The 26,941-nt window shown below is 37.7% G+C and overlaps 1 protein-coding gene across 1 annotated transcript in view; it reads left to right on the top strand.

The window, feature by feature from the left end:
• ptprub (protein tyrosine phosphatase receptor type Ub) overlaps positions 1–26,941 on the top strand; it is a 270,284-nt gene that overhangs the window by 73,372 nt on the left and 169,971 nt on the right. Inside the window, 1 exon segment of the mRNA XM_038285405.1 lies at positions 6,403–6,534. Coding sequence (XP_038141333.1) covers positions 6,403–6,534 — 132 coding nt within the window.

Here is a 26,941-nt window from a genome sequence, read left to right as displayed (position 1 = left end):
CATCAGACTTTAGGTGCTTTATTTCTAAACTACTGACCGGCTGACGACCTGCATTTGGGTCCTTTCCCATCTTGCTCCTGTTGATGATGTCATCAGTGCGACAGAAATCAGAAAAGTAAACAATAGAGAGAAACATGGAAGGGATCCAGGGCCTAGTAAGCGTGCTTTATCGTTTGGCTCTTTTGTGCATCTGAATCCCTCTTACCAGTGCTGTGCCATGTTTATTGAATGCAAGCAGAGTTTGTTTTGGCATAACGGGAATTAGCGGGGTGACGTGGGTCTGGTGTTGCCTCTGTGTTTGAAGGTGATTTTACCCTGTGTCGATTGCCGAGATGTTTAACGCGGGTCGAAACGACTTAATGACCTATTCCCACTGCCACCGAAAGCCGGGTTCAAACAGGTATTTTGGCCAGTGGGAAAGGGGTATAGGCAACAGCCTAGTTTTTTTTCTCCACAACCCACTTGTTGCTTTTGCAAAGGATTCAATTGTACAAAGCGACTCTTGATGAGCTGACACCAACGTCATTACACCCCTTGGGAAGTTCCTCTAAATTCTTGAATAGATTTTGCTTTACAACCCTCTAAAGGTTGCTATCAAACCTATTTTTATCATACATTTTCCTTTTAAACAGCTTTCTAATTATACACCTGGGTTCAGCACTATGAGCAACCTGCCTCTTTATCAGTGACCTTTTGTGGTTAATCCTCTTTCTAAGGGCTGTCAGTGAAAGTCTTCTTGACATCTGTCAAGTCAGTTCTCTATGATTGTGTATCCCCGTTACCTAGACTAAACAACATTAAGAGCCTCAGGAAAACTTTGCAGGTGTTATGAGATAAGAAGAGTTTCCAATATTGAACTTTTTATTTTGTTTTCTCTAAAATATAATTCTGAAAAATGTGTAAGAAATAAAGGATTAAAGTTTTTTGTTCTGTCTGCAGTGAACTGAATGGAACGTTCCAACAATATTCCATTTCTTTTAGATCTACGTTTAAGCTTATGATTGTTCCCCTTCTGGAAGGTAAACCACCTGATCTCATTCTTTTCAGCCTCTGACAGATTTGCTTGCTAGATGACCTCACACCCATACATCTTTCCAGTATATACAGTTGCATCTGTGGTATAAACTAGAAATGGTACTGTACATTAGAGTGTTTGCAGCCTTAGTTTTCTGCCATATAGACTAAAACTGTTGTTGATAGTCTTCCGCATGGTTTCTGTTTCTCCTCCATGACTTGGAGAACACAGCATACAGCATATCTAATGCTGTACCTTTATAGTGTCTTTTTTTGTTATACATTCAAATTTCTGCACAGTTTTATTTCCTCATCTGTATCCTGTTGTCCTTGGTCTTCATGATGCCTTTTGTTCTTTAATGTTGTCTAACAAACCTCTGTGTTGTTCACGTAACAGTTGGGTTTATGCCGAAATGTAATCAGTAATGCATTTATAAAAATATTAATATGCCATGTTTTTAGCACACTGTTTTATGTTGGTCTGTCATGTGAACTTCAAATAAAAAGACTTTAAAGTTTGTGGTTGTGACCCAAAAAGAAGTGAAAAAGTTTGATATTTATGAACGCTTTTTAAAACCTGTGGAGTTCTGTACATTAACATAAACTAGAAAACTTTCCCTTGTTGCTCTGCTACATTCAGTAAATGATGCTGTAATTATTCAGCTAAAAAATGACCACCGACACCCCACACACTCCCTGGTCCTCCACAGGGAGCAGCGTGGGAGAGGGTGTTTGCAATGATAGATGAGCTTGATCTCCCACCACGTGCTCCGAGGAGTTGACATTCCCAGGCAGTTTGGATCACGCCTTTCTTCCCTTTTTATGATGTGACTTTTGCTGAGACAAGTATGCAGGCCTCATTTACTGAACCAGCGGGGAATAATGTAGTGCCAGCATTTGGATGTGTCAGGTCCCATATCTCTGGCTGTTCTATTAGAAATAGACCCCGGTGTGGTGACAATTAACCTCTGGCCTCGGCCTCAGATCTGTGCAGTTACAGCCCAGTATGGGGAAATAAATCAAACCTAGCAAGAGAAACGCAGAGTCTTTCCAGCTTTGGGTGGCTTCTACTATCACCTACTGGACTGAACTTTGGAATTTCATAAATTTGCTTGAGATGAGGGTTTCCTGTGTCCATGGTCGTGGTGTGTTGATAAAGGCATAAAACACATCCTCAGTTGGTGTCAGTGCCCTAATGGATGCACCCATCGGAATATTGTGGGCGACTTTTAATCCCTAGCTTTTGCAGCGCTGATACAGCTACTACCTGATTCCAATTTATTTTGAAATACTACATTAGAAGCATATATGAAAACTACATTTTTTTCTAATCTTCCTGTCATGACTGAACATTATTTATTTAGATAAGGAGAAGACTGCAAGAGTAATAGAACAGCCGGTACTAAACAAGATTTTTACTATCATTTTTATTCAGAGATAAAATGGTTTTGTTGTTTAGGTTTCCTGCTGAATAGAAGTAGTGTCAGTGTTCCTCTTCACCCAAAATTGTGGAGGTCTAATTAACAATAAGATTTCCAAATGTATTGTTCTCAATGACAGACAGAGGTGGAAACATCAAGCTCAAAACTTTGCTTTAATGTGATTTGCCATCCTTTTATCTAATTATTCTTGCTCTCACTCACATTCCTTAAGCTAATTAACCTAAAGCTTTGTCTTAAAATAGTAACACCATTATATTGCTATATATATTAATATAGCTTGGATTTTGTCAAAACAGTGGAAACAAGAAGATTTCTTCTATATTTACTTTGATTATTTGAATTTTATAATATTAACATTAATTTACATTTATTGATATGAAGAGTTCATTTGAAAAAACAGATAACTCAGTTTCTATAAATTTTCAAAAAAATACTTATATTAGCAGTGCCATGCAAAGAGTAAATGACATGCCTCTGCTCATTTTTTTTTAATTGGCGTTTATCTGTTTATTCAAACGAACTCTTCCTCAAAATACTACTATTACTGCAACTATAACTACTGCTACTAATAATAAATATCTTCCAAAAATGTTTTTTTTTTTGTGTTATGTCAATAGTCAATAAAGGTCCAACTGAATTTTAAAACAAATCTTTTCACTTTCAGGCTTTTAAAGATTTCTTATACTTACAAGGATTTTAAAGACAGCTGACAATATCAGCACGTTCTGGTCAGGCAGTCTTTATTAGGCATTGTTCAAAGTATTAACATTAAAGAATAAAGATGGATTATTCTTTTCTAAATTTACTCTCCAGCAAGAGAGTAAACTTATATTAAATATTCCATTATGCATCAATGTAATTACATTAATCTAAACCACTGATTTCAGCACAAAGCAACAAGAAACAGGCGGATCATTAGTTGTAAAATGTACAATAGAATTTAGTTGATTGTAAACAGGTTTAGTCAGTTTATTGATTGGAAACAAATCAGATCAATATTTCTGCTCTTATTTAAGTTTGTAAAGACTTTAGACAATTATTTTTATTTTTTTAATGAGATGTTCCATAATAATGTAGTAAATGATATGGAAAACAACGGATCAAAATGTGACCTTTTTAAGTTATTATTAGACATTTCCTTTTAAATAACAAGAACTTTAAGACACTACCTAAGGTGTGATAATGTAAAACGAACAACTTTATGAAAAAAAAGCAACAGGGGTCTATGTCTATGACCCAAAGTTTGATTCTCAAGCTGAGAAGGCATTAACACACACACACACACACACACACACACACACGCACGCACGCACGCACGCACGCACGCACACACACACACACACACACACACACACACACACACACACACACACACACACACACACACACACACACACAAGAAGAAGAACAGGTAAAGGGCAAAAAAAACACATACAAGCAAAGTCCAAATAAATCCCAAAGCACACAATGAGTTGCTTACAAAAGTGCGGGAACAAGCACAGAGGAGCCAGCAAGGAATACAGAGAAAAGAAAGCAGCTGGAAAGTTTGAATGCAGAGAATACAAAGGCTTTCCAGGAAACAGTCAGAGAACCTCTGGGGGTTTACATACAGTGAGTAATGAGCGGATCGAACACAGGTGTGGCATAAAATTGGAGGGAAACACAACTACACAAAAAAAAGCAACTAAAGATAAAGCTGGAAATACAACAAAAAGGAAACAAAACCGACCAACCAAAGTATGTTCATTGGCCATTAACAATCAATGTCACAGTGAATGATTAAAATGTTCTGAAAGGTACTAATAAACTCAATTATGTTCAACATGTATTAGAAACTGTTTACACAGTCATTTTAGGGATTAGTTCCTGAAATGTCATAGAATTAAAAATATCCAGAAGCTAAGATGAGCAATGATATTTATTTTATTCTTCCCACCAGTGGAAAGTTATCTTTGTTTCACCTTCATGGTAACACTAAAACAAATAATAAGTGAGTGATGAACATAACTGGTTTCTTATGCTGCAGATTTATTTTAGCTCCCGAACCACTGCAGCAGTCTGAATAGACTTTCAGCATTTAAAAAACTACACGTGTATTGAAACAGGCGATGAATCATCACAACAGAGAGTCCGGTTCTAGTTCCTTTTTGGCACACTGTCACGTTGAAAGCATTTGTTTAATGGCAGATTAGAAGAAAAAAAAAAGAGCAGTAAACCACGGGGGTCACCTTCAGGACTTGCCAGTGATTATTTCTATCATTAGCATGTCACGTCTCATGCTGTCCCACTCAAATTAACACTGACACAGGCTCTGGGGTCATATGACAGAACCATTAAAAACTGCCCACTGCTACGCTGTAACTCTTACACCGACTGAAAAATGGGAAATATGGCAACAGATGTGGGGAACAACAACCAAAACCCATCATTTCTGCACCCAGGACCCATTAAAGTTATCACTATCTAATATCATTTAGAAAAATGATGCCTTTTGATGTAATAGATGGCAGACTGCAAGTTATTATGATAATAACTGCCTTTCCCAAAGGACCTGCTCACTCTAAAATCTACTTTTCTATGCATATCTCCACACATGCTGGGGCATTGCTTTCTGCTATGTTTAGTTTTAGTGCCTCAAGGCTAAAGTAATAAAATCATGTCGCTTAATATGTTTGAGGGATATTTGGAACATGTTGTTGTTTTCACAACACTTGAGCTGATAATTTGATATAAATGAGATTCTGTATTATAGTACTCTAATTCTGACAGGTACAGTAAGTAAACACTGCAGCATTGAATGCTTAGAAAATCCTTTTTAGTATTTTTACTAAAATAATTGAAACCCTCATCAGATACTGTGTTTTCTTTTTCTAAAACAACATAGAATTGATATGTTTTGTTGTAAATTAATTTAATCAAGATGAAACCTCGTTTCCGTCCTCTAATGACATCGGATAAGGTAGCAAATCGTGATTATTAGAGCACATTTACGTTTTTTTGTTATTAATTTTTCCCTTTGTTTCAGCTGTTCTTATTTCTCTTTAAAGGTGTTGCCTTGTTCTCTAAGCTAAACCAGCTAAATCATTTAGCTGTGCATGCATAATTTGTGCACACTGCAAAAACGATCTAGGAATAAGCAAATATTTATTAAAATAAGTGTATTTACACTTAATCTGAACAGGTAAATAAAATTATGTACTAATGGAATGAGTATTTTTACTGTTAAAATAATATTAGATAATATGCAATTGAAATAAGACATTGCAGTTGTTTTTTTCTTATTTTAAATGTAAATTATCCTGTTCCATTGGCAAAGTGTCAAACTTGCCTCCTCAATTCAAGAACAAATACACTTATTTTAAGAAATAATTAATTATTTAGATTTCAGTTATTGGAAGTGCACAATTTTATCAACAAATACCATCAGAGAGAGAGAGAGAGGCTGGAAGACCAGTTAGTTCCAGACCGGTTAGAGAAAATACTTGACCGGTGGTCAGAGAAAATTCAGAATATCCAGCGTCACTTGTATTATAAAAACATCTAAATCTAAAGCCTGATATTGATATGAGACCCTAGTTTCTTCAGATTGCATGCCCACTGAGGTTTAAAGTTAAGCGCTTGGCTGCTGCTCTAAACTCAGCATTTCTTTTTATTTGCTGTACGTGTGGGCAGTGAGGTTGGCGGTTCCAGAATGTGTAATCGGTGTATATTTCAGGGTCACAATGTTAAGCCGTCACACCACAGCTACCGTTTCCCTTGTGTTGATACTGAACCACTGCAGAGTTGTCACGTTAACGGCTCACACTGCTCACTTTCTGATCTGAGAAAAAACCCTTTTGTACTGGCAGCTGTATTTTATCATCTCATTTGTTTGCATCATTCTGTAGGAGTCGTGCACCTATTCTAGCCTTAAGTCTTTTTCTTCTATCTCCTCCCGTCTATTTAGCTGCTGGCTGCACGTTTGAAGAGGACTCAGACCCTAATCTGTGTGACTTCACTCAAGGGGAGGAGGATGACTTTGACTGGATGCTGTTTAGGACGTACAGCGCACCTTCAGCCAGTACCGACCTCCTGAGGGGTGAGTACTCCTCTTTCCTGGGCAGGATATTTTAGACGAATTTTCTGCTAAAAATAACAAGGGAAGTTTGTTTTCTTTTTAAACCAGTGGTGAAAACCTAGAGTTTGTCTGGTAAATTTGAAAACATCTTAAAATATTAGTCATAGTTGCCAAAGCAAACCTTTATACCTTTAGACTAATAAGAGTATTCATCACTTTATGCTTTAAATATTTTCTGCCATATCAAATTTCTCCTTCACTTTTGTTTATCATTTCCAAACTGAATTTTTATGATTTTATATTTTTAATTGCAAACCACTATGTACATTTTAACTTACAGGCAGTAAATACAAAAATCAAGCCACCTGGGATATTATATAACACAACAAAATCTTTTTAAAAAAGGTTATTGGAATATATTGTTTTAATGTTTATAAGAAATTAAATGTGATGGTCTTAAGATTCCTGAGGCTTAAGGCCCCTTGTGACCCATGGGGCCATTTTGGGATAACAGACTCAATAAGTGATGCAACATCCAGTGGGAAATGTTGTCACTTCTATATCACTGTTGGTAATACTTAATCTGCAGAGCTAAATCTGAAATTTGTTTGCAATTTTGGATTAAACTAATTTAAAGACCTTGTTTAAATCAAATATATTCAATCTGAAACATTTAAATGAACCATTTTTTTTTTTTACTTTCTTTTGTAAAACATTATTTGGCTTCCAGCAAATACTGTCATATTTTTTAAAGGTAAAATTCCCTTTAAAAATTATTTATAAAAATATTTTGATAGTTAAAAACAGATCTTCATTAAGTTTCACTTCAAAGAAACATTATGTTTGATTTAGTGCAGCATAAATGGCCATTTTTAAGTGTCAGGAAAGTTGGACTTGTGTAAGTCGGCTGACATTCATGTCTGATGTCTGTAATTCATCAGGCCTAATGAAGCCCTCACCCTGTTTTTGTCTGCATTTTGCAGACCCCAAGGATCATTTTATGTTAAGCAGCCTCACAAGACTAATGAAAGCCAGCCCTTTCCTGTCATCATCTTCTCTACTGGTGACTGCCAGAGGGATATGACATGCATAGTTTATAAGGCGCTCCTCCATCTCTGCATTAACAAATACCTACAGGGTTTTGGCAAAGAGAGGACTGCTGTTTCAGGTTCTCAGCAAAAAAAAAAAGAAAAAAAAGAATGACATCAACAGGGCTTTCTATTAAAGTGCCTTTTACTGAAAAATATGCAGCATGATTTGGGAAAATGACATCCCTCTAGTGTAGCTAATCAATCAGTCTATCATATGGTAATGAGAACTCAATAAACCCATGACAAAAACATGCATTGAAGTGCTTATTGTACAAGTGTAGCAGAGGGGGAGCGATTGTGTTCAGTATGAACGTTACCATCTCTGAGGAGAGGATGGACATGATTTGATGGCTGAGGAGACGGTTAATATGGCAGATATGAAGATAGATAGGCTGAGTGGAACAGATACAATCTAAACAGAGTTAAATGGATGCCCCGGAGGGAGCGTTCTGTCTTTTTCACAACCATCAGCTCAAATAGCCTTTTAAAAAACAGACAAGAAAATCCTGGAGGGAGGAAAATCCCACATTTTACAGTTCTAAAGTCCCTTTTTTTTGGGAGGGGGGGGGGTCCTGCAGGTGTTTATCCAATACAATCGCTCGATAGCTCGATAAATCCCGCATTTAATTCAAAGCCACACCTCACTCACCTCAACATCATCAGCATTCATGTGAGAATCTGCCTGCAGCAGCTAACCTACTCACAGTAGGCAATGAGACAATTAATACTTTCCCCTTTGGGTTTAATTAAAACTCGCTGCTGTGGCATATACAACAATCCAGAGCATTCGTTGAAGCTGGCTGGCGCAGGTGGAGGAAAGGTAGGTACTGTAATCTGTGTATGACAATGATCCCAACATCGATCACTTCTAAGTACTGGGAGACGCATTTGGTTGGATGGAAAACCTGCTTATCCTCAAAAAATAATTCTGCCGCAGGTTGGGGGGGTAACACAAACTTCTTGCCTTCTTGTACGTCTTGTTTGACCTAATCCCCCTCCCTCATGTTTAGACTGCTTACGCTTTATTCATCAAGCATCCAAGCTAAAAGAGGGCGGGGAAAGAACACAGGTTTTATGAGATAAGGCTATTTACACTGGACCAGCATTAACTTTGCGGGGCTGAGAAATTGGTGTCGAGGGAAGATTAGTAAACACAGCTGAGATAGCAGCAGCTTGTGGGTCCCTGGAGAAATTAGAGACAACCGCTCCCATGGAAGAATAAATAGTGCTGGAATAAAAGACGAAGATAGACAGCAGAGAAAGATGGTCATAAAAAATAGCACTTTTTATCATAGTTGCCTCATTTGCAGTGGGATTGAAGATGTTTGAGAGATATTGATAACCTTTAGCTATCCCGCTGCTTTAACAAACGAGCCAGGCATGCAGGATGACGACCTTCCAGAGAAGTGAAGCTGGTTCTACTGTTAGGAGTTGAAAATGATGCGTTCTACATTGTCAGGTATACATTAGCACATAAGGTTTGCCTTTGGGGGAAATATCTATTCATTACCCTCGAAGGGAGAAAGGTGAGGTATCTTACAGATTCAGGTGTTAGATTTTAAATGTTAGACTACCTGATTCCCCTGTTGTGTTAACACATTAAACACCCCATGTAAAAACTGCCATTTCCACAAAGACTTTCTGTCTTGGTGTGATCAGAGAACTAATTTTAAAGCTCATTAGTTCATATTAGCTTCATTACACCAAATAAGTATTCAGACTTATCCCTTCTGTAACCTGAACAATTCATGAGTGATTAGTGGACCACAAAATAATAGCACTAAGTTGGTGTGTAATTGTTATTACATATGACAATGTTTTATTGTTATTTTTCATTCGAAGTAGGGGTAGAGGTGGTGTTACAACACTTTGTGAGGAAGAAATTCATGAAAACAAGAGTTTTTCTGTCTGTTTTTAAAGAAAAAACAAAATGTTTACCAAGTTGACATGTGAAGCCATCTTTAGCCTCCACTGATGACAGCAATGCTGATGTTTTCCAACAAAAGCCTCTGTGTGTGTATCCCCAAAACTGGGGTTTCAGGGTGACACTCCTGACGTGTTCTTGCCAACTACTAGATAAAGGAGACCTCTTAGCACTGAGTTGTCCTCCACCCTAACAGCATTAGATTTTTTTTTCTGTGTCTGGAATGATTCTGTGAAATTTAATTAGCTGTATACTAAATACGGGACTGTCTCTGCCTTTTAAAGTATTTCTGGCAACCCTAGTCTGGATATCTTTCTCAGAATGATCTTGATTTGACCCCTGTAGTGTGCGACGTGCCTAAAGCAGCAAAAATAATAAAATAGAAAATGAAATGAATTAATGCAAATGTCAAATAAAAAAAGGCTGGCCCATTAAAGGTTTTAGATTGTGCTTTTTAAAGCCTTTAAGAGTCGGTTATAGACATAAACATGATGAAATATTGCCTCTGGCATGACAGAGTATTGATTTATTATGACATATTAGTTGTTTTCTTCCGAGCCCAAAGGAAGACATTTGCCTTCAGTGTGAAGCTGCCTCTTCCTATGTGGGTGCTGCCAGTGTCTTGATGTTGCCGTGTCTCACCCCTTCCAGTGAATGTTCTGAGAAGACTGAACAAATTCTTGAATCTCTTGCAGTTTAGAAAAATGACTTAGACATTACCTAAAAAGGAATAGATGCTGCTAAGAGCCACTTCATCTCAACTTCAAGCTTCAACTGCAGTGCTCTGTCCCACATCATCAGTCACCGATCAGAGAAAGGTGACATTTATTTTCTGTGCAGGTGCAGCACGGTCAGTGTAGGTGCTTTCTGGAGGGAGTAATGTCAGCTCTATGTAGAACTGTCTTGGCCACTTGTTTTTTATTTATTTTTTTTCCCATGAGAGAGAGAGGGGAGGGGAGGGGGGGGTTCGTCAACTTTTACCTGTTTGTGCATGATTTTGATCAAGAATAACACAATAACATACTTAAAAGCTAATAAAAACAATCAAATTTACTTTTTAAAGGCCCTTTAAATTATTAAATATTATATTTTCTTATTTAATATATTATTGAATGCTAAATTATTATAATAACATATAGCAAATCTAAAGTAACTGATCTGGTCATTTAAAATCATCCTATCTTATTGATTTGACAGGGAAATTTCCAGTTAAAGAACAAATGAGGGGCTGTATGACCACAGTGCAATAAATTGTTGCTGCATTTCACAATGTTTGGTTTATGTGATACTTGCACATAGAGTAATGATTATTTGTTGTTAGGAATTTTAATTCACTCTGAAATCGGGTCTGCCTTTCCTATATTTAGATATTGATGCAATGTGTGATACATTGCTATCTGGCAGGAAGGGCAGAAGCAACATATATTAAGTTTATCCCCTCAGAAATAATGGACTCTGACTTCTCCAGTAGCATTTGAACTAGAGCCCCTCGATGGCTGCGGCGACCTTCGGGTGCAGTGGGAAACGCTGCTGCTGTCAAGCTGCAGTTATGGGAACAAATGGTTTACGCTTCTATTTCAGCTCACAGTGACCTATTCTGGGAGAGGTTGGAAACATGAGTGAACATTACTCATAGACTGGACCTATGAGCCAAATGCATTGTAGGTATCGACCTGTGGACTGTAGTTTGGGCAGAAAATTACCTTTTTTTTAACAAAAAAAAACAAAAAAAAACAAAACCTTTTTAGTGAGTAATTCCCTCTCACTACACACACCTAGTACTTTTCACATCTGAGTCACAAGTTCAGTGCTAATGTCCTGTTACTAATACTCAAATCCAGATACTGTTCTGCCACATAAATGAACATGTTAGGGGTGTAATGAGTCATAAATGCACACCTGAAAACATTTAAATAAATGTTATTTGTCTGCTATTGCCTATTTGTCGACCCAGTTTTTGTTTTTCTGATAGAGAAGAGTCAAAGGTGGAGAAGAGGTACCTGGGAAAGTGGTTTTAATCAGAGCATACAGTATTTATACATGCTGCCCTCCTTGACCTGTCCCTTGAGGTAGTCTGCACTCACCGTGTATGATGTATACCTTATCCAGAAGCTTATTTAATATGTTTACTGCTTCATACCCAAAGTACAGCTCTTTGTATTCCCATAAACCGTCTCATGTTCAATAAATCATTCTGCAGGTATGTGTGCATGTGTGATTAGTCTAGAGTCCCAAAAACTGCACCAAACAGAATTACTGAGAATGTTTTGGTATATTTATACGTTTTGGTTTTTCTGTTGCACAATTGTTACATCATAGAATCTCTAACTTTTTAAAGCCATGTAAAAGAATATAAGTTCACAGATGAAAATAATCTGATGTTGCTTTGCAGTAGTAATAATATCAAGGAATGGATTAGGACTAAAAAAACAGTCCTGGAATTTGACTCAGGAGGCTCACAACAGTGCGTCGCTGAATCAATACAAGGCAAGAATCTGAAAACCAACAACATATACTATAAGATATGATAAATCATAAAACAGTGTATGGTTCTCTTCACAGTAAGTTTTCCATTTTTTTTTTTTTTTTTGTCTCTGCTAACTCTGCTGTCAGGTATTTTTTCTTCATCAGAGTGGTAAAAAAAACCCCCAAAAAAACACAGAAGCAAACATCTAGTCTGTGACTGATTTAGGATGCTTAAAGTAATTGAAGGTGGAGCTGGTGTGGGTATCATTCTCCACCTTTGGTTTAAACTCTACTCAAGTAAACAATGATGGATTAGAGCAGGGGTAATAAAAAAAAAAAAAAATCATTGACCAGTAAAGGTCTGGAGACATTGTTAATTATAATCTGTTACTTAATTTAACACTGAAATAAAATGAGATTTTTATCCATCCATCCATCCATCCATCCATCCATCCATCCATCCATCCATCCATCCATCCATCCATCCATCCATCCATCCATCCATCCATCCATCCATCCATCCACCCATCCATCCATCCATCCATCCATCCATCCATCCATCCATCCACCCATCCATCCATCCATCCATCCATCCATCCATCCATCCATCCATCCATCCATCCATCCATCCATCCATCCATCCATCCATCCAACCAATAGATGCTAAAAAAGAATGAAGTTTTGTCTGTTTGCTGTTATTTTGGAGTTAACATGAAATTTGTTGAAGAAATTATTTTAAGTAGTCTTTAAATCAATTCTACATCCACCACTGTGACAAAGATTGCTCTCAAGCATTCAAGATAAGTTCATTTCAGACAGCCAAGTGTTCTCGACAGTGAAACATTTAAAGCAAAGTTCATGTTCAGATCAAATGTGACATGTACAGGAGAATAACGAATGACCGCTGCATCACAGACTGTGCTTGTTTCAATGATTATCCTTATGAACACTCATTCCTAAAAAGCACTAAAGTAGCAGGAACTGGTCATTCCAGTGCTGATTGGCAGCCAAGCTGGAGCTCAGCCTTCAGAGCAAATCAAGTAAAAAGTAAAAGCAGACATTGGTCTGCAGCAGCCTTGCTTTTATGAGGGTGATTAGACACAGCCTGTGCCCATAATGAACAATTTAGAAAGTTTAACTTCAGCATATGGAGGAAAAACGTGTTTCTGCACAATGTGAAACATGTCACATTTTATTCTGTAAAGGTTTAGTTTTTCCCATTAAAGACCAATGGGCTTTTTGATATGACTTGAACAATTTAAAAACAAAGAAACTCTAGGCTACATGCATTTTACTATTATAATAGTGGCACTTATATAGAAGCATTGGCAATATAGTTGCTTGATGTATGTTTGACTGAACACATGGTTATTTGAACCTAATCACTAGAATCAAATATGATTACATCAAACGCTTGGATACATGAGCGGATAGGAACAATGATAAGCTACTTCAAAGTAAGTTCACAAGTAATCATATATCTGACAGCACCACATTAAAGCAGTGCAGGCTGCTGTATGTACCGGTTCAACTGAGAAGCACTTTTCCTCAAACCTGGAAGATTAAGATATATTCTGAGACAGACAGACTGATGGATGGAGAACACATGCTAAAGTCCACATGAATATATTTGGATATCCATAAATTAAGCGTAAATACTGGTATTTTTCAATATCACCTTCTTATTTTCGTTTTTTTACATCGGAAATTCCAATTGTATAAATTGTTTTAAAGATCGACCCTTAAAACTCTGAGTAGTTTATACCTTTTATGTTTGCACTTTTGTCATTTTTTCACAAAGAAAACATTTACATGGAAACATACAGCAAAATAGCTCATAAAGTTACGGACAGTTTACTGTATCTTCAATTACCGCTCACTGGTAGAGCCGTTCATTATATATATTGACCCCACATACCTGAAAATACCATGATATATCCACCTGGTTTCATGTAAAGATACCATGTGAACCTATTCAAACACTGTCAAGTTTTGGTATTTCTATCAAATGCATCTATTGGTCCTGCTCTCACTCTGGTGACCTTCAGTTTCTGTCTTGATCAACTATTGGTGAATCCATCTCGCCCCTTTGTGTTATTCTAGACAATCCAGCTGCCTGCAGATCAGCGTTACAGCTATCAATATGTGAAAAAATACAAACTTGCATGCAAATTAGACCTTTGCCACTGGTTGCTTAACCCCCTTACTATATCTGATGAATCTTTTAGCAGGTAAATGGGAGGTAAAGTACTGAATGTATAGAATACAATTAATTATCCTCAACCCTTTCATTATGGGTGGGTGTCATTGAATAGTGCTTGTAGAAAAGGTGAAAAAGTTACAATGTAATGGCAGACTATTTAGTCACTGCTTGGAATAATCTTCCCTCCTTATTCAATGCATTGTACTTTTTTAAAGTAATACTTGTTTGAAAGGCTGCTCTGTGTAGAGATGCTGGCTGAATTCCCGTTTAACAGCTGTTTGCTCATAAAACTCAGTGTTTTATGTCTGCACTGGGGAATGGCTCGCATGGATGAAAACTATGTGAAAGCACATCGTCTGATGTTTTAAATCCAAAAGATTATATTAATCTTCCGGAGGTGGTCTGGGACTTAGCAGGCGTTAAGCATTGATAAAACTGTTAAAATATATGTAAGCAGGATATGGATATTTTGAAGACATTTTGTTTGCGTCTTTAAACCAGAGAGATGGTTGTGCATGACAGTCTCACTAGATTAGCATCTGAACCTCAGACCAGCCTATAAGGAGCCATCATTCAATGTTCAATGTCAGTTAAATTCTCTTTATTGTCTGTTCTGATTCTTACTTTGAACTGAAACTAAGCTGGACAGGTGTTCCTAATAAAGTAGATGTTAGATTGTTTTGCTTTTCGGTGTGGCTTTTTTTCAGCATATTTCAGCATATTCATTAGCATGCTGTTCCCATTAAGTTTGAAGCCCTGGGACATTAAGCGTAATAAAAACTGCACTTCACTTTCAGTCCAGTGGGTGGCAGTAACAACCCCCCCACCCCCCCACAACAATATTGGTGCACTCTTTTTTTTTTATTGTTAGGTATAAAGTGTTAGAATTATGTCTCTGGGATCTTATTCTGTTGAGTAGATCCTTAAAATATGGTCCTCCTTGGCTGTATACTGCTGAGATTGTGTGACAGAAAAGGGAAAAAAATGCTTTTCTCATTAAACAGACATAAAAAATATATGCAAAAGCTTGTGAGACTCATTGTATACCCCCAACTCACTCTCACACATGACAGACATAGATATTTTTAGTTTTAAAAAAAATATGACAATTTTAAACCTGAATGGCTAAAACATGCTGCCAATGATTTTCCTTTCAACGTCTGCCCCAGGAAATGTTTTTCTTTGAAAAATAATTCCTGAAGCTGAAAAAATACATTAAATTGTTAGCTTTTGAACAGCCAAGATTAGATTTTTTTGGAGGTTAAGGAATTTAAATATGACAGACAGAGCTCTGATGAGTTGGCCTCATGTAATTTTAAATAACCACCAGAGAATGTGTCTGGGCTTAAATAATACATGTAAGTTAATGTTTATGTGGAATAGTAAAACTGAAAACCTAGTTTGATCTGTTTTTTTGATGTGTCCATAACTCAATAATGTTAATGTGCAAACAGTGCGCTGACATCAGAGGAATACTTGTTAAACAGAATTTTATACCACTTGTTCAGACACAGGCTGTGTTACTTTCTCAGTAAGCAAAAAAAATTAAAAGACTTTAAGCGCCTTCATGAATCCAATGTGAACACTAGAATTAATTTCAAAAGGAAATTCTTCTCAGTCTTGCTGTCTTTGAAGTTTCTCTAAATATTTCAGATTTGCTGTCTTCTCTGTTCTGACAGTATCCCATGATCTCTTTGGTGATGATGGGATTGGTGGAAGCTCTCTACATAGGCTGGCTCTCTACTTGTAGCATATTTAACTGGCTGTGCCACTTGCTTTATACCATAGCTCACAATAGATTTGCCATCATCCCAGGCCCTAGCCAGATGTTTGAATCCATAAAAGTAATCATTTAAAAAAAAATCTCTGTGCATCCAGACCTATATTTAGCTTTATTTAAATGCACATTAGTTCCTATAGGAGTAAAGTCATCCCAGAAATGAAAGTTTATCGACAGCTCACTCATTCATTTGTGATCTTGATTAGAGGTAAAAGAGTTTCTGTTAGTTTATCCTCACTTTTGCTAAGACATAAGATGGCAGCATATTCTACTTAAACATTTTAACAGGATCTTTCATTTATTAAATGTGTGCTCCATGTAAGATTATACTCTGTATGTTTATAAAAGGATAATAAACATATAATAAGCACAATATGCTGAAGGCCGGTTGCATTGTTGTTGCCCAACTAGTGCGCTGGTGGCCTGAATGCCATGATGGAGCCCTTCTTCCTGTTGTTGCAATCTTTTGGTTTCCTGGGTTCCTTTCCACATACAAAAATATTCACCTCTGGTTACCTGGCAACTGTAAATTCACCATAGTTTTCACTGTTTGGACCCTGCAATGATCTGATGGCTTGCACTCGGTGCCAGGATGTCCCTCTCCTATTGATGGAGGGATACTTAGCTCTGAATGAAACCTTTTGGGTTTAACAAGGCTTTGAACTCCTTATTAACCAGAGACATACCAAGAAATATTTACATCTTGAGTAGCCCTGGTTTTTGAACAGGGGGTCTGAAACTAAGGTATTTAAAGACAGATCTCTGCAGAATCATGCAGTGAGTTAGATTTCATCAGATCCATTGGTGTTTTAAGGTGTTGCACTCGCTGTATTTGCCCTCCTTTCTGTTTCTCACGGGCTGCTGATTGGCTTTCTTGCCTTAAGTCCTGCCTCCTGTCCTGCTCTTGTTTTATCTTCAGATCTCAATGAGGGATTTGTAGCTTTTTGATACGGATTTCATTTGTTTGAAGATAACATCTTATATGACTTTTATTTTTTCCTATGAAATCAGTTTCTCTCAGTCATAGCAGTCAGATGCCCGACACTGGTAAGCTTTTAATTGTCTTTACATAGTATAAACAATAACCAGAAAAGAAAAAGAAAAAAAAAAACAATAGAAGAATGACTTCTATTCAAGAGAAATTCTGTAAGTGATATCAATGTACACAAAAAAGAAAAAAAAAAACTATGTTTAAGAAAAGGAGCCTGTTTAAATAAAAGAAACAAACAAAACTATTTTGGGGATTAAAATGTTTTAATTTAAGCTGATCCATAAAGTTAATCTTTACCAACAAGGTGGATTGGCTACCCAGAAGTTCTAATTTAAGAAATTACTTAAGAGTAAATAGTATTTAATACAAAGAAAAAACAACTGACCATCTAATTTAATATTTATAAAATTATGTTAAGTAACATAAATAAACAACACTATTGAAATAAATAAAGACAAAAATAATTACAATTTCAGATAGAAAAACTCAAAATACGTTTTCTGTTATAAAACTTATGAAGCTAATACCTGAATTATTTAGACTAATGTTTTTTTCATTGAGTGAAGTTATTAATATTGATAAGATAAACTAAAACTTTTACTCTAAAGTGACCATGCTAATTATATTATATTATATTATTGAAAATTCTCTTGAAAACGTAACTACTACCCACCTCCTCTGGTTTTGTTTAGTGTAAAGTTTATAAGCAGTTTTATGAAACTGAGACAAATATTTATAAAAATTGATAGGCACATGAAACCTACAGACATTGAGAATCTCAATAAAAAGTCGACGCCACTCACAGACAAGCATCACCCCCGTACTTTTTAAAGCTTGCTAAACCTCTGATTAGATAGCAGGTTTAAAGGTCTGAGCAAAGTTTTGCTGTTTTGGTAATGACTTTAGAATCTCAGGATTGCCGTGGGGAGGTACACTTTCTAGAAGTGGCCTTTGGAAACGGCTGTTTTATCTTATCTTTAAAATCTGAGTCTTAGGAAAAAGTCAGCTCTGTACCTTCTCTGTTTGACAACTTCTCTGTTGCACATGTTGGGATGTTTTCTTTAAATTTGATAAATGAATTATTGACAGCTTTTCTGTGCCTTTCTTCTTCTTATGTTATAAGTTCAACTAATATTAACATGTGATAGCGCAAACAAAAACAAAAAAGTCTTACATATTTGATTGATTTATGATGCTAATTAAAACAACTATAAGTAGCTTTTTAAACTTCATAAAATATTTCATAACTGATTATCTGTCCACTTAAAACTAGTTAATTAACACCTCTGTCATGACACAAGGATGCTGTACCACTGTGCAGTAAGCAACTTTGATCAGGATGGCAGTAACCCTGCCACACAAAACAACTATAAATGTTTCCCATTCGTTATAAAGACAGAAGTTGATGCGACTAAGTTTCCCTGTGAGGCTTTATTAAAATGACTGGCAGTAGTGCAGGAATCCTTTACAAAACCAAAGTTAAATGTTTCTTATTTTCAATATCTTCATATGATGTTTCACCACAGTTAGATTCATTACCTCATTGCTATTCGTCTTTCACTGTAAGGATCTCTGGAGTTTTGCTGTTTTTCTGGTTTGAGTGAGCTTCCTCTCAAAGACAGGATCTTTGCTAGTGGCTGGGGCGACCCGTGTTGCTGCACACCTGAGAATATTTCTCATTCAAGATTACTAGCGTGTATATAATGAGGTGAAGGATCATCTCTCTTCACCAGATTATTACCCCAGATGACAACCAGTGAAACTCAGTTTGTATCTGATCTTCATGGAAAAGGTCTTTCCTTTGTGCAGCACTTCCCAGTCTTCATCACCTCCTTGCCATCATGCTCTGATGCCCTGCCATCATGACATCATGTTCTCCAGCATGATGTCTCTAACAAGTACCAACGCTGTTAGATCTCACTCACATTCTCCTGGACCTCTGGGGCACAGCCTGCAAAGCCTGCTGAATCAAACCCCTGCAGATCCATGCTACCTCCCCTTCATCTCTCAAGTAAGCAAATCAATCAGTCATCAGTTGTCATCAACCAACTCCTTCCTGATCAGTCTGCTTTATCCCCTCAGACCAACCAGAATGTTCAACTGACTTCCTGTAGTTCTCTGCTTCTAGATTCTTGTTGCTTTGTAAATAAATCCCTAAAATTCTTTAAATATGAAAAACTACAAACCAATATGACATGCACACAGACACTGGAAACAGAAATGCAGTTTAATCAGACTATAGGCGACCTGGAGATCAGGATTTCCCCACAATATGTGTTAGTCCTCATTTTTGTAGCCATAGTCAACGTGTTTAAGGGCATATGTGGTGTTCTCTTTTCTACTGAATGTCAGTTTTCCGTTATTCTACCAATTTTAGGTCTAGAATTTAAATGTAATGATTGAAAATTGATTTGTTTTAAATCCAGTAGTCCGCTAGAAACACAAACAATCAGCTTTTATACTTATTTTGCTAATCTATCTGGCAGTAAACAGTTGCTTCAATTGTGTAATTATTTTGGGCTGATTGTGAAGTACACAATCTAAATCCTGTGTCAACATCCAGGGTAGGATGTAGGATTAGTGTGCCATTATCTAGTCTGATGAAGGGGTTTCTAAGGAAACAGTGGATTGACTTTGATGTCTTAGACTGAGTCCAGAATTCAAAGTACCGTTTGAACATTCTCCACTATAGTAATTATATTTCATAACAAGTTGTCTTAGCAATGGACGTGACTTGGCAACAATGAGCCAATTTGGCCTCAGGCTATTTTTTTAAACTTCCACATACGGTAATATACATCCTCCACCAAAGTTCAGGCCAAAGTGAACAAACTTTGGTGGCATGAAAAAGGACATGCTGGAGGAATTCTGAACAGATAATTTTTATTGCAATAAATAAATAGTTTTTCCTTCTGCAAGAAAAAAAAACTGCTTCAATAATCATAAAACCAAATCTGTAATCAATCTGTATAGTCATGTTTAGAACCATTTTAAATGAAATTCTGAACTATAGCCCAATTTAATCGTAATTCAGGCCATGATTGTATATTTCCAAGCAGATTGATTTGATCTTAAACAATAGTATTGGTAAAGGAGTCACATACTGTCATACTAAAGCTTTTAATATCATCCTTGATCTCTTATATTTTGCATAAAACTGATCTCATCTCAATTGTGATGCTCTTGGGTTGATTTCATACCTGACTGCTTTATCAGCAGACTGGGGAACTGAGAGCAGCTCCCTGCAGAAAATAATATGATGTTATTGTAAACTATGTCAAAGTTGCTGCTGCTGTTTGATTAAAAAATAAAGTCTTGAGCCCTTTTGGTTTATTAAAATTCCTGACTGAAGCACTTTTATTATATGACTAAACTAATTTTACTGTTTGATGAAAATGTTGCACTGAACAATGCCGACTGGCTGCTTCTCTGTTTGAATGGCTTTATTCTCCTGCGTGTGCTGCTTTTCACAGTATGCTTGACTGTTTTTCAAGGAGGGAGGAGGATGTTGTTGTGATCTCCTGTGGGAATCCGACACTGCCGCCGTCTGCTTATAAATGCAATGCCCTGCGCCCCCCCTGGGACCAGAGTTCATACTTCAGAGGCCCCGCTGGGAAAACTGGTTGCAACTCCAAGGATTTGCAAAACATCTTCTGCGACTCTACCGCTCTGATAAAGGAACTCATAAAAGGTTGCACCATGAGTTTCCCAACCACAAAGCATTTGATGATTTTGTCATTGTTCCAAAACAGAATAACTGAATATGTAATCTGTTCCAGAAGGAGCACGTACAGAGCCTTAAAAGACATTTTTTTGTTTATTTTGCCATGTAACAACCACAAACTTCAATATATTTTATTGCTGCTGTATGTGTTAGACCAAGCGATAGTTGTGCATAAAAGTGGAAGATAAAGATAAATACCTCAATAATGTGGCCTTTCTAAGCTAAAAAAATAAAGAGGAATTGCCTTATGAAGTCAACTAATTGGTGAATAGTTTGCAATCTTAGCATAGAATCAGCTGTATGGCTGAAAAATCCGATTAATAATGATTAATCATTTATTGAGATAATTGTCAGCTAATTTTGTAATCAATAATCGTTAACTGGAGTGTAGAGACTCTAAAACATGCCTTCAGCTGATAGAGAAACCCGCTTTGAGAAAATAAATATGAAAAATATTTAAACATTTTGCATTTCAGATATAAATCATTTTGTCTGTCAATACGCTCTATCCAGAACTCCCAAGTGGAAAAGTTTTAGATTCACCTGGTTAAATTTTGCAGAAAGCCTTCCTTTAGGAACCTTTGGCTATACGATTACTAATCAATGAATCCCCAAAATAATCGACAGATTAATCGATTTGCAACATAATTGTTAGTTACAGAACTAGTCAGCTGTTCTGTGAAGGCTTCAGAGATGTATTCGAAATCAAAAAGCATCATGACGACAAAGGAAGCCACCAGATAAGCTTTGAAGAGATGCCAGTGTTAGGTTATAGTTCATCCTACAGGGTTTCATCTAAGAGAATAATAGTAATTCTGGAGAAGCTGCAGTGATCTGATTCATATATGGGGAAATCTGTGGAAAGAATGATTGTTTGTCAAATATTTAATTTATGGAAGAGTTGCAAAAATACCGACATGTTAAAAGAAAGACAAACGAGTTTATTTTTCTCCTGCAGTCTGAAATTATCTATTGGACAATGAAGAGAAAGCTGTGTTTTTTTTTTTTTGGTTTTACTCGCCAAGTTCTTTAAAAAACGAACACTCTAAGCATCGAGCTTGACCTCTTTTAAAAACAGCACACAATAATGTCCGTCTGTTGCTGCGCAAAGTGTCTACTTCTGAAGACTTGCTGCTGTAAAGGCAGTGAAAAATTGCTCCACAAATTTAGACACACAGACATGCAACTCCTTTCAAAAAGTTACAATATAAAACCCTTTTTCACTTTTCCTTCCACATTAGACTTAGACTTAGACTTCTTTATTTGTCATTTTGTATGCAAAGGGTGCATACAGAACGAAATTGCGTTACATACAGCTTATGAACGTTGCATTGATATTTCGTTTTTATTTCATTATTATGGATTATTTTGTCCCTTGAATATTCGACCAAAATCAAGATGAGAACACGTGAACTAGTGTGAGCAGCTTTAATGCTCTTGCAGGGCATGGTATCACTCTGGAGCTGCTGCATATGCCTGAAGTGTCCTTACCGTAATCATGGGTTGGGGAAAGAGCTCAATAACGTCAGAGATAAACATCTTAGCGAACATTGCATGAGCCCAATCTGTATGAAGCCATCGATTCACCGCTGTGAGACTTAATGATTTCAGTGTGTTTCTCTGTAGATGGTGGGTGGCAATCCCATTGCGTGGAGAGCCTCTGAATATAGGTTATTTCATCACCGTCTGTTGAAATAACATTGATTTGAGAAGTCGGATCCTCTTGAGTCTGCGTCTGGTTTGAGACTCGTCAAGTGTCAAGAGCGTTCTTTAGAGAATAAAGTAAGAGGAGACGTTGCGTTGTATCCCTCTTCCTCATGCTCCCTGATAATGTCTCATCCATCGCTGTCATTCACAAACTTCCTCTGTGGTGCAATTTAATTCAGCACTGTTACCATAATAACTCTTGTCGCGCACAACTCCCTGTCAGTAATTGATATCTAGGCGCTGCTTCTGGGTGGAGCCATTTGCATTAAATCATGTTAACTGATACGATAATGAATGGGAAAGGCCTGATGCAAGCAGAATGACTAACTGTGGATGGATGGCTATTTGAATTATACACAATAAGTAATATATTATTTCAGGTCTCAAGGGTCCAGTGCTCTCTCTGAATTTGTTGCCTGTCTTTTACTGGGATTCGCTGGAGCTGCTCGGATATAAATAGTACTCAGATGGGGAAATGTTCTTCTTCATCCTCGGGCGACCTTAATGATGTACGAGGTGGAGGGGAAATATGAGGGAATAGATGGTGAAAGTGAGACCCAATAAACCTCCTTATTCAGACGGGTGAGAGTAGTGATATTTTATTAAAATTAATATCTGACAAAAAAGAAAAAAAAACGCGAGCACCCTGTCTCTTTTCCCTACATGCCGGTCTGCTTAGTATGCTGTCAATCTCTGTGTCTTTGACTAGACTAGAGATAATTAGCTTCTCAAGCTTCACCAAACTTTATTATTCTCCATTAATATAAATGAAGTGTTTTGGCTTTCAGATAAACTGTTAAAGGTTCAAAAAAATGAAGAAAAAAAAATGGGGAAGGGGGGACTGAGACGGACAGCGGTGATGAATTTTCTGCTGCAACTTACATTTTTTCTATTGTTTAGATCGGTACTGTGCTTTAATGAACTAAATAATTCCACACAAAGCTTTCTTCTGCAGGGGTTTTAGTTCAAGGAGACGATTATGTGAGCTGGCTGTCAACAAAAAGCTAATACAGTGTTAGAGCAGGCTTTAGCAAACAGACTGAAGTTCCCTACATTCCTCCCCTTCCTTCTTATTCAGAGAGGCCAGCAGACTGCATGCTGTGCTGATTTTAAATTAAAGTAAATTTGAGCTGTGTTATCACTGCTGACAGATACCTTGAATTTCTGTCTCATACTCTGTTGCTGTGAATAAAAAAATCGTCACAATCTCCAGCATCTCAGCCTCTCCAGCACTGTGTGATAAGGCCTTTATCCAGGTCATGAAAGGTGAGTACTAATATAGAAGTTAGTGTTTTTACAAGCTATATTGTGGCTAAGAAATTTTTTTCAGTCATCCCAGCTCAGTGTTAAGACATGCTTTGCAAAAGTTTGAATACCTCAAAAACTTATAAACATCTCTTCTGTTCAGCTAAAAACCTACAGAACAGTGTTTGTTTGTGGGGTTTTCTATATAGACCAACCAAGTGAGCATAAATGTGATGTAAAAGGAACATTAAGGGGCTGAAATAAACCAGAAAGCTTATGTCTCCACCAGCTTTGCATATTGAGAGCATGAAATGTTCCTTCATAGCTGTGGGTCACAACTCAGGATTGTCTGTTTTGTCGCCTCTGTTTAGTTTTCACCAAATCTTACTTTGTATTTCATTCCATCCTGCTTCTTATCAAGCATCCCTGCAACAGAATGCACATTTCTAAAAAGGTCAGATTTGTGTTGTCAGCTAATTAGCTTTCAAGTCAACAGATTCTTCAGCTTGAGTTGTAGATTTCCACTGCCCCTCCAAAGTCACCAAAGACTTTGTCCTTGTCTGGCTATCTAGCTGAAAACAGCTTAAAGGTACACTATGCAACCGGTGTTGATTTTCCAGTGAGGCTCCCTCCAGAGGGCGAAAGTAAAAGTGCACTGTCGTAAATATGCTCAGCTGTTCTGATTTCTCCGTCAAGCCAGGCGCGGTTGTTTTGAGCTTAGCAGCGAATGACTAATGCTGCGTTCACACTGGACATAGCTGGCGCGACAGAAGCAGCGAGTTTACATGCAAAGTCAATGGTTGACGCGCGTCAAGGCGTTGCAAAAGGTCCCGCGGCTCGTTTTGAGCACCAGGCGCAGCACGTCTAAGCAGCTGAAGCAGCGCATCGGGCGCGTTTAACGCAGGTAGAGAGACAGCGCTGATGATCACTCCTCTTAAACAGACGCCTAAATTAACTGAAAATGCAGAAATCTGCCGGCAGAATATGCAGTTTGGATTATTTAGATGAAAAACACCTACCAGCTGCCGCGGTGAACCGCTGCTGATGAAGGGATCCATACTGTCGGCGCATCCCTGGTATGTGGGGGTCTGAGCGGCTCCGACAGAAAAAATATGGAAGGCAGGATAATAATCTGAATGAACTGACTGCACTGATTACGTTTTCAGGTGTATTTTCTCACTTAAACACATATTAAAACTACTTTATTCCCACTGATCACAGCAAATATAGCTGCAAGGCAGAGAAAGGATAGTGAAGCTCCGCCCACTGCGCCTCAGACACACTTTTGCACCGCGCAGCCAGAGCAGCAAAGCTGCTTCAGCCGCGCGTCAGAACTAACTGGTACAAGCAGCAAAAATGAAGCAGCAGACGCGATTTTGCTGCTTTTGCTGCGTGAACGTAGCATAACTGCACAAAGATTGCCACTGTGCTAGCAACGAGAATGCTTTTAACTGGGGGCGTGTAGCAGTTCTCGCCGTAAAGCAAGACTGACTCTCACGAGACTTCTGAGCCTGTGGGTGCGGGTCGGTGCTCCTGCAGTTGCAAGTGCAGTATTTCCCCCACAGACCACCAGGGCGGCCGAGAATACCTTTGTTCAACCTGAAATGACTCATTTAATCATCCATAACGTTATGGAACACATTAATTAACTGAAAAATGTTGCATAGTGTCCCTTTAATGTCTGTTGTATTGCTAGTGAAGGTTATCAGTCATCCAGGTCATAGTCATTCCAAAAAAAAAAGTGAAAAAACAATCCACTGGACTTTGTTTCCAAGTTTGAAGATGTTTCGCTTCCCATCCAGGAAGCTTTTTCAATTCAAAATATCAGGAATAGCGTTGAGTTCGAGGTTTTATACAGTAGCCCAACAAAGCCTCGTTTTTGTTTTAAAACCATGCCAATTGGAACAGACGAAGGGGGCCATCCATTTGAAATGGGGGTCGTTTGGCTTCTTTTGTTAGACTGCAATACACCATACCCATCTAAGTGTCTGAAAGGTTAGTCGTTAAAGGTGATTGTTGGACTGGCTGAATAGACGAGGTCCTCCACTCTCCTGTACAGGGGATGGGGCTTCAACATCTGCTTGAACATATCTGTTTGAACATGTGCAAATGAGCTGAAGGTACAGATCATGCTTCCAGTTTGGATTGGATAGGGATACTGCCTCTGTGCTCCCTGGTCTTTATGCTGTATTTTTTGGTTCACTCATCTTCTCTTTAGGCTCCACAGCACAGAAAGCTGAATTTATATAGTACTCAGATCAAATGACAAACAACTGGACTGATTTTCTATTTATTTATGTGTCTTCTGAAGGGCTCTGATTTCAATTTCTGTGCTTTAGGGCAATACGAATAAAGAAATAGAGGGCGGATACATGTCTAACTTTACAGATGTTTTATCTCTAAACAAAATAAAGGGAAAATATTTATTGTTTTATTATTTAGTGTTCATCTGTTGCATAAAATGTAAATAGAATATGTTGAAATCTGTGATGTGTAGGAGCTCCTCTCCAAGAGGCTGCAACATCCACTGTATGCAAAGCAGCATTAGATGGAATAACTGAACATGGATACTGGGATGATTTGGTGTCCAGATTCATCACATTAGAATGGGGATGAATTGATGAATTTCTGCAAACCGCAGTGCTCCCCTCTAACCCATTCTGCCATCACATCTCTACGATGGAGATGAGGAGAAAACCTACTATTTTACCTAATTGGATGAAAAGGGAAATGTTCTTCTTTGCTATGACAATTTAGCTCATGATGACATCCTTCGACAAGACACTCTTTAAATATAAACGTCCCTTTTCATCCCCTTTTCTCCTCCAAAGGCAGAACTGAAGGATTAGTCGAGAGAAAGGCTGCCTCACTCGGGAATTCTACACTGTCACCGGAGAGTAAGTGGATGGTAGTACGTCTGAGAAGATGATATGCGTGAGAAAGAACAGAGCCTTTCTAATGCTGGACTTAACACAGACAGAATATTTCCCCCCTCTCTCTGTAAATGTCAGGCTAGATGGCAAGAGCAGAAATAAGGAGGATCCAGCCGCCTCGGGAATGAGGGATATTCATTTTAAGGAGTACCTTATGGAGGCTTTATGGCATCTGTAAGATTACTGCATTTGATGCCTTTTCTCGCAGTCATTACAGCCTTTACTGCCTCTATCAAATCTGCTCACTACCCCCTACCTTCGCAAATACTGTCTGCAATTATACATTGGGAATGTCAGGGTTGTGTTTTGCGACCGTGATGAAAATGTGGATGCACCTAGTAGTGAGCGTTTTAGCTTGGAGCCC

Source organism: Cyprinodon tularosa, unplaced genomic scaffold, assembly GCF_016077235.1.
Source record: "Cyprinodon tularosa strain WSP-4 unplaced genomic scaffold, ASM1607723v1 ctg210, whole genome shotgun sequence".
NCBI lineage: Eukaryota > Metazoa > Chordata > Actinopteri > Cyprinodontiformes > Cyprinodontidae > Cyprinodon > Cyprinodon tularosa.
Note: the sequence above shows the minus strand (reverse complement) of the source record. Positions and strands in the feature narration are given on the sequence as shown.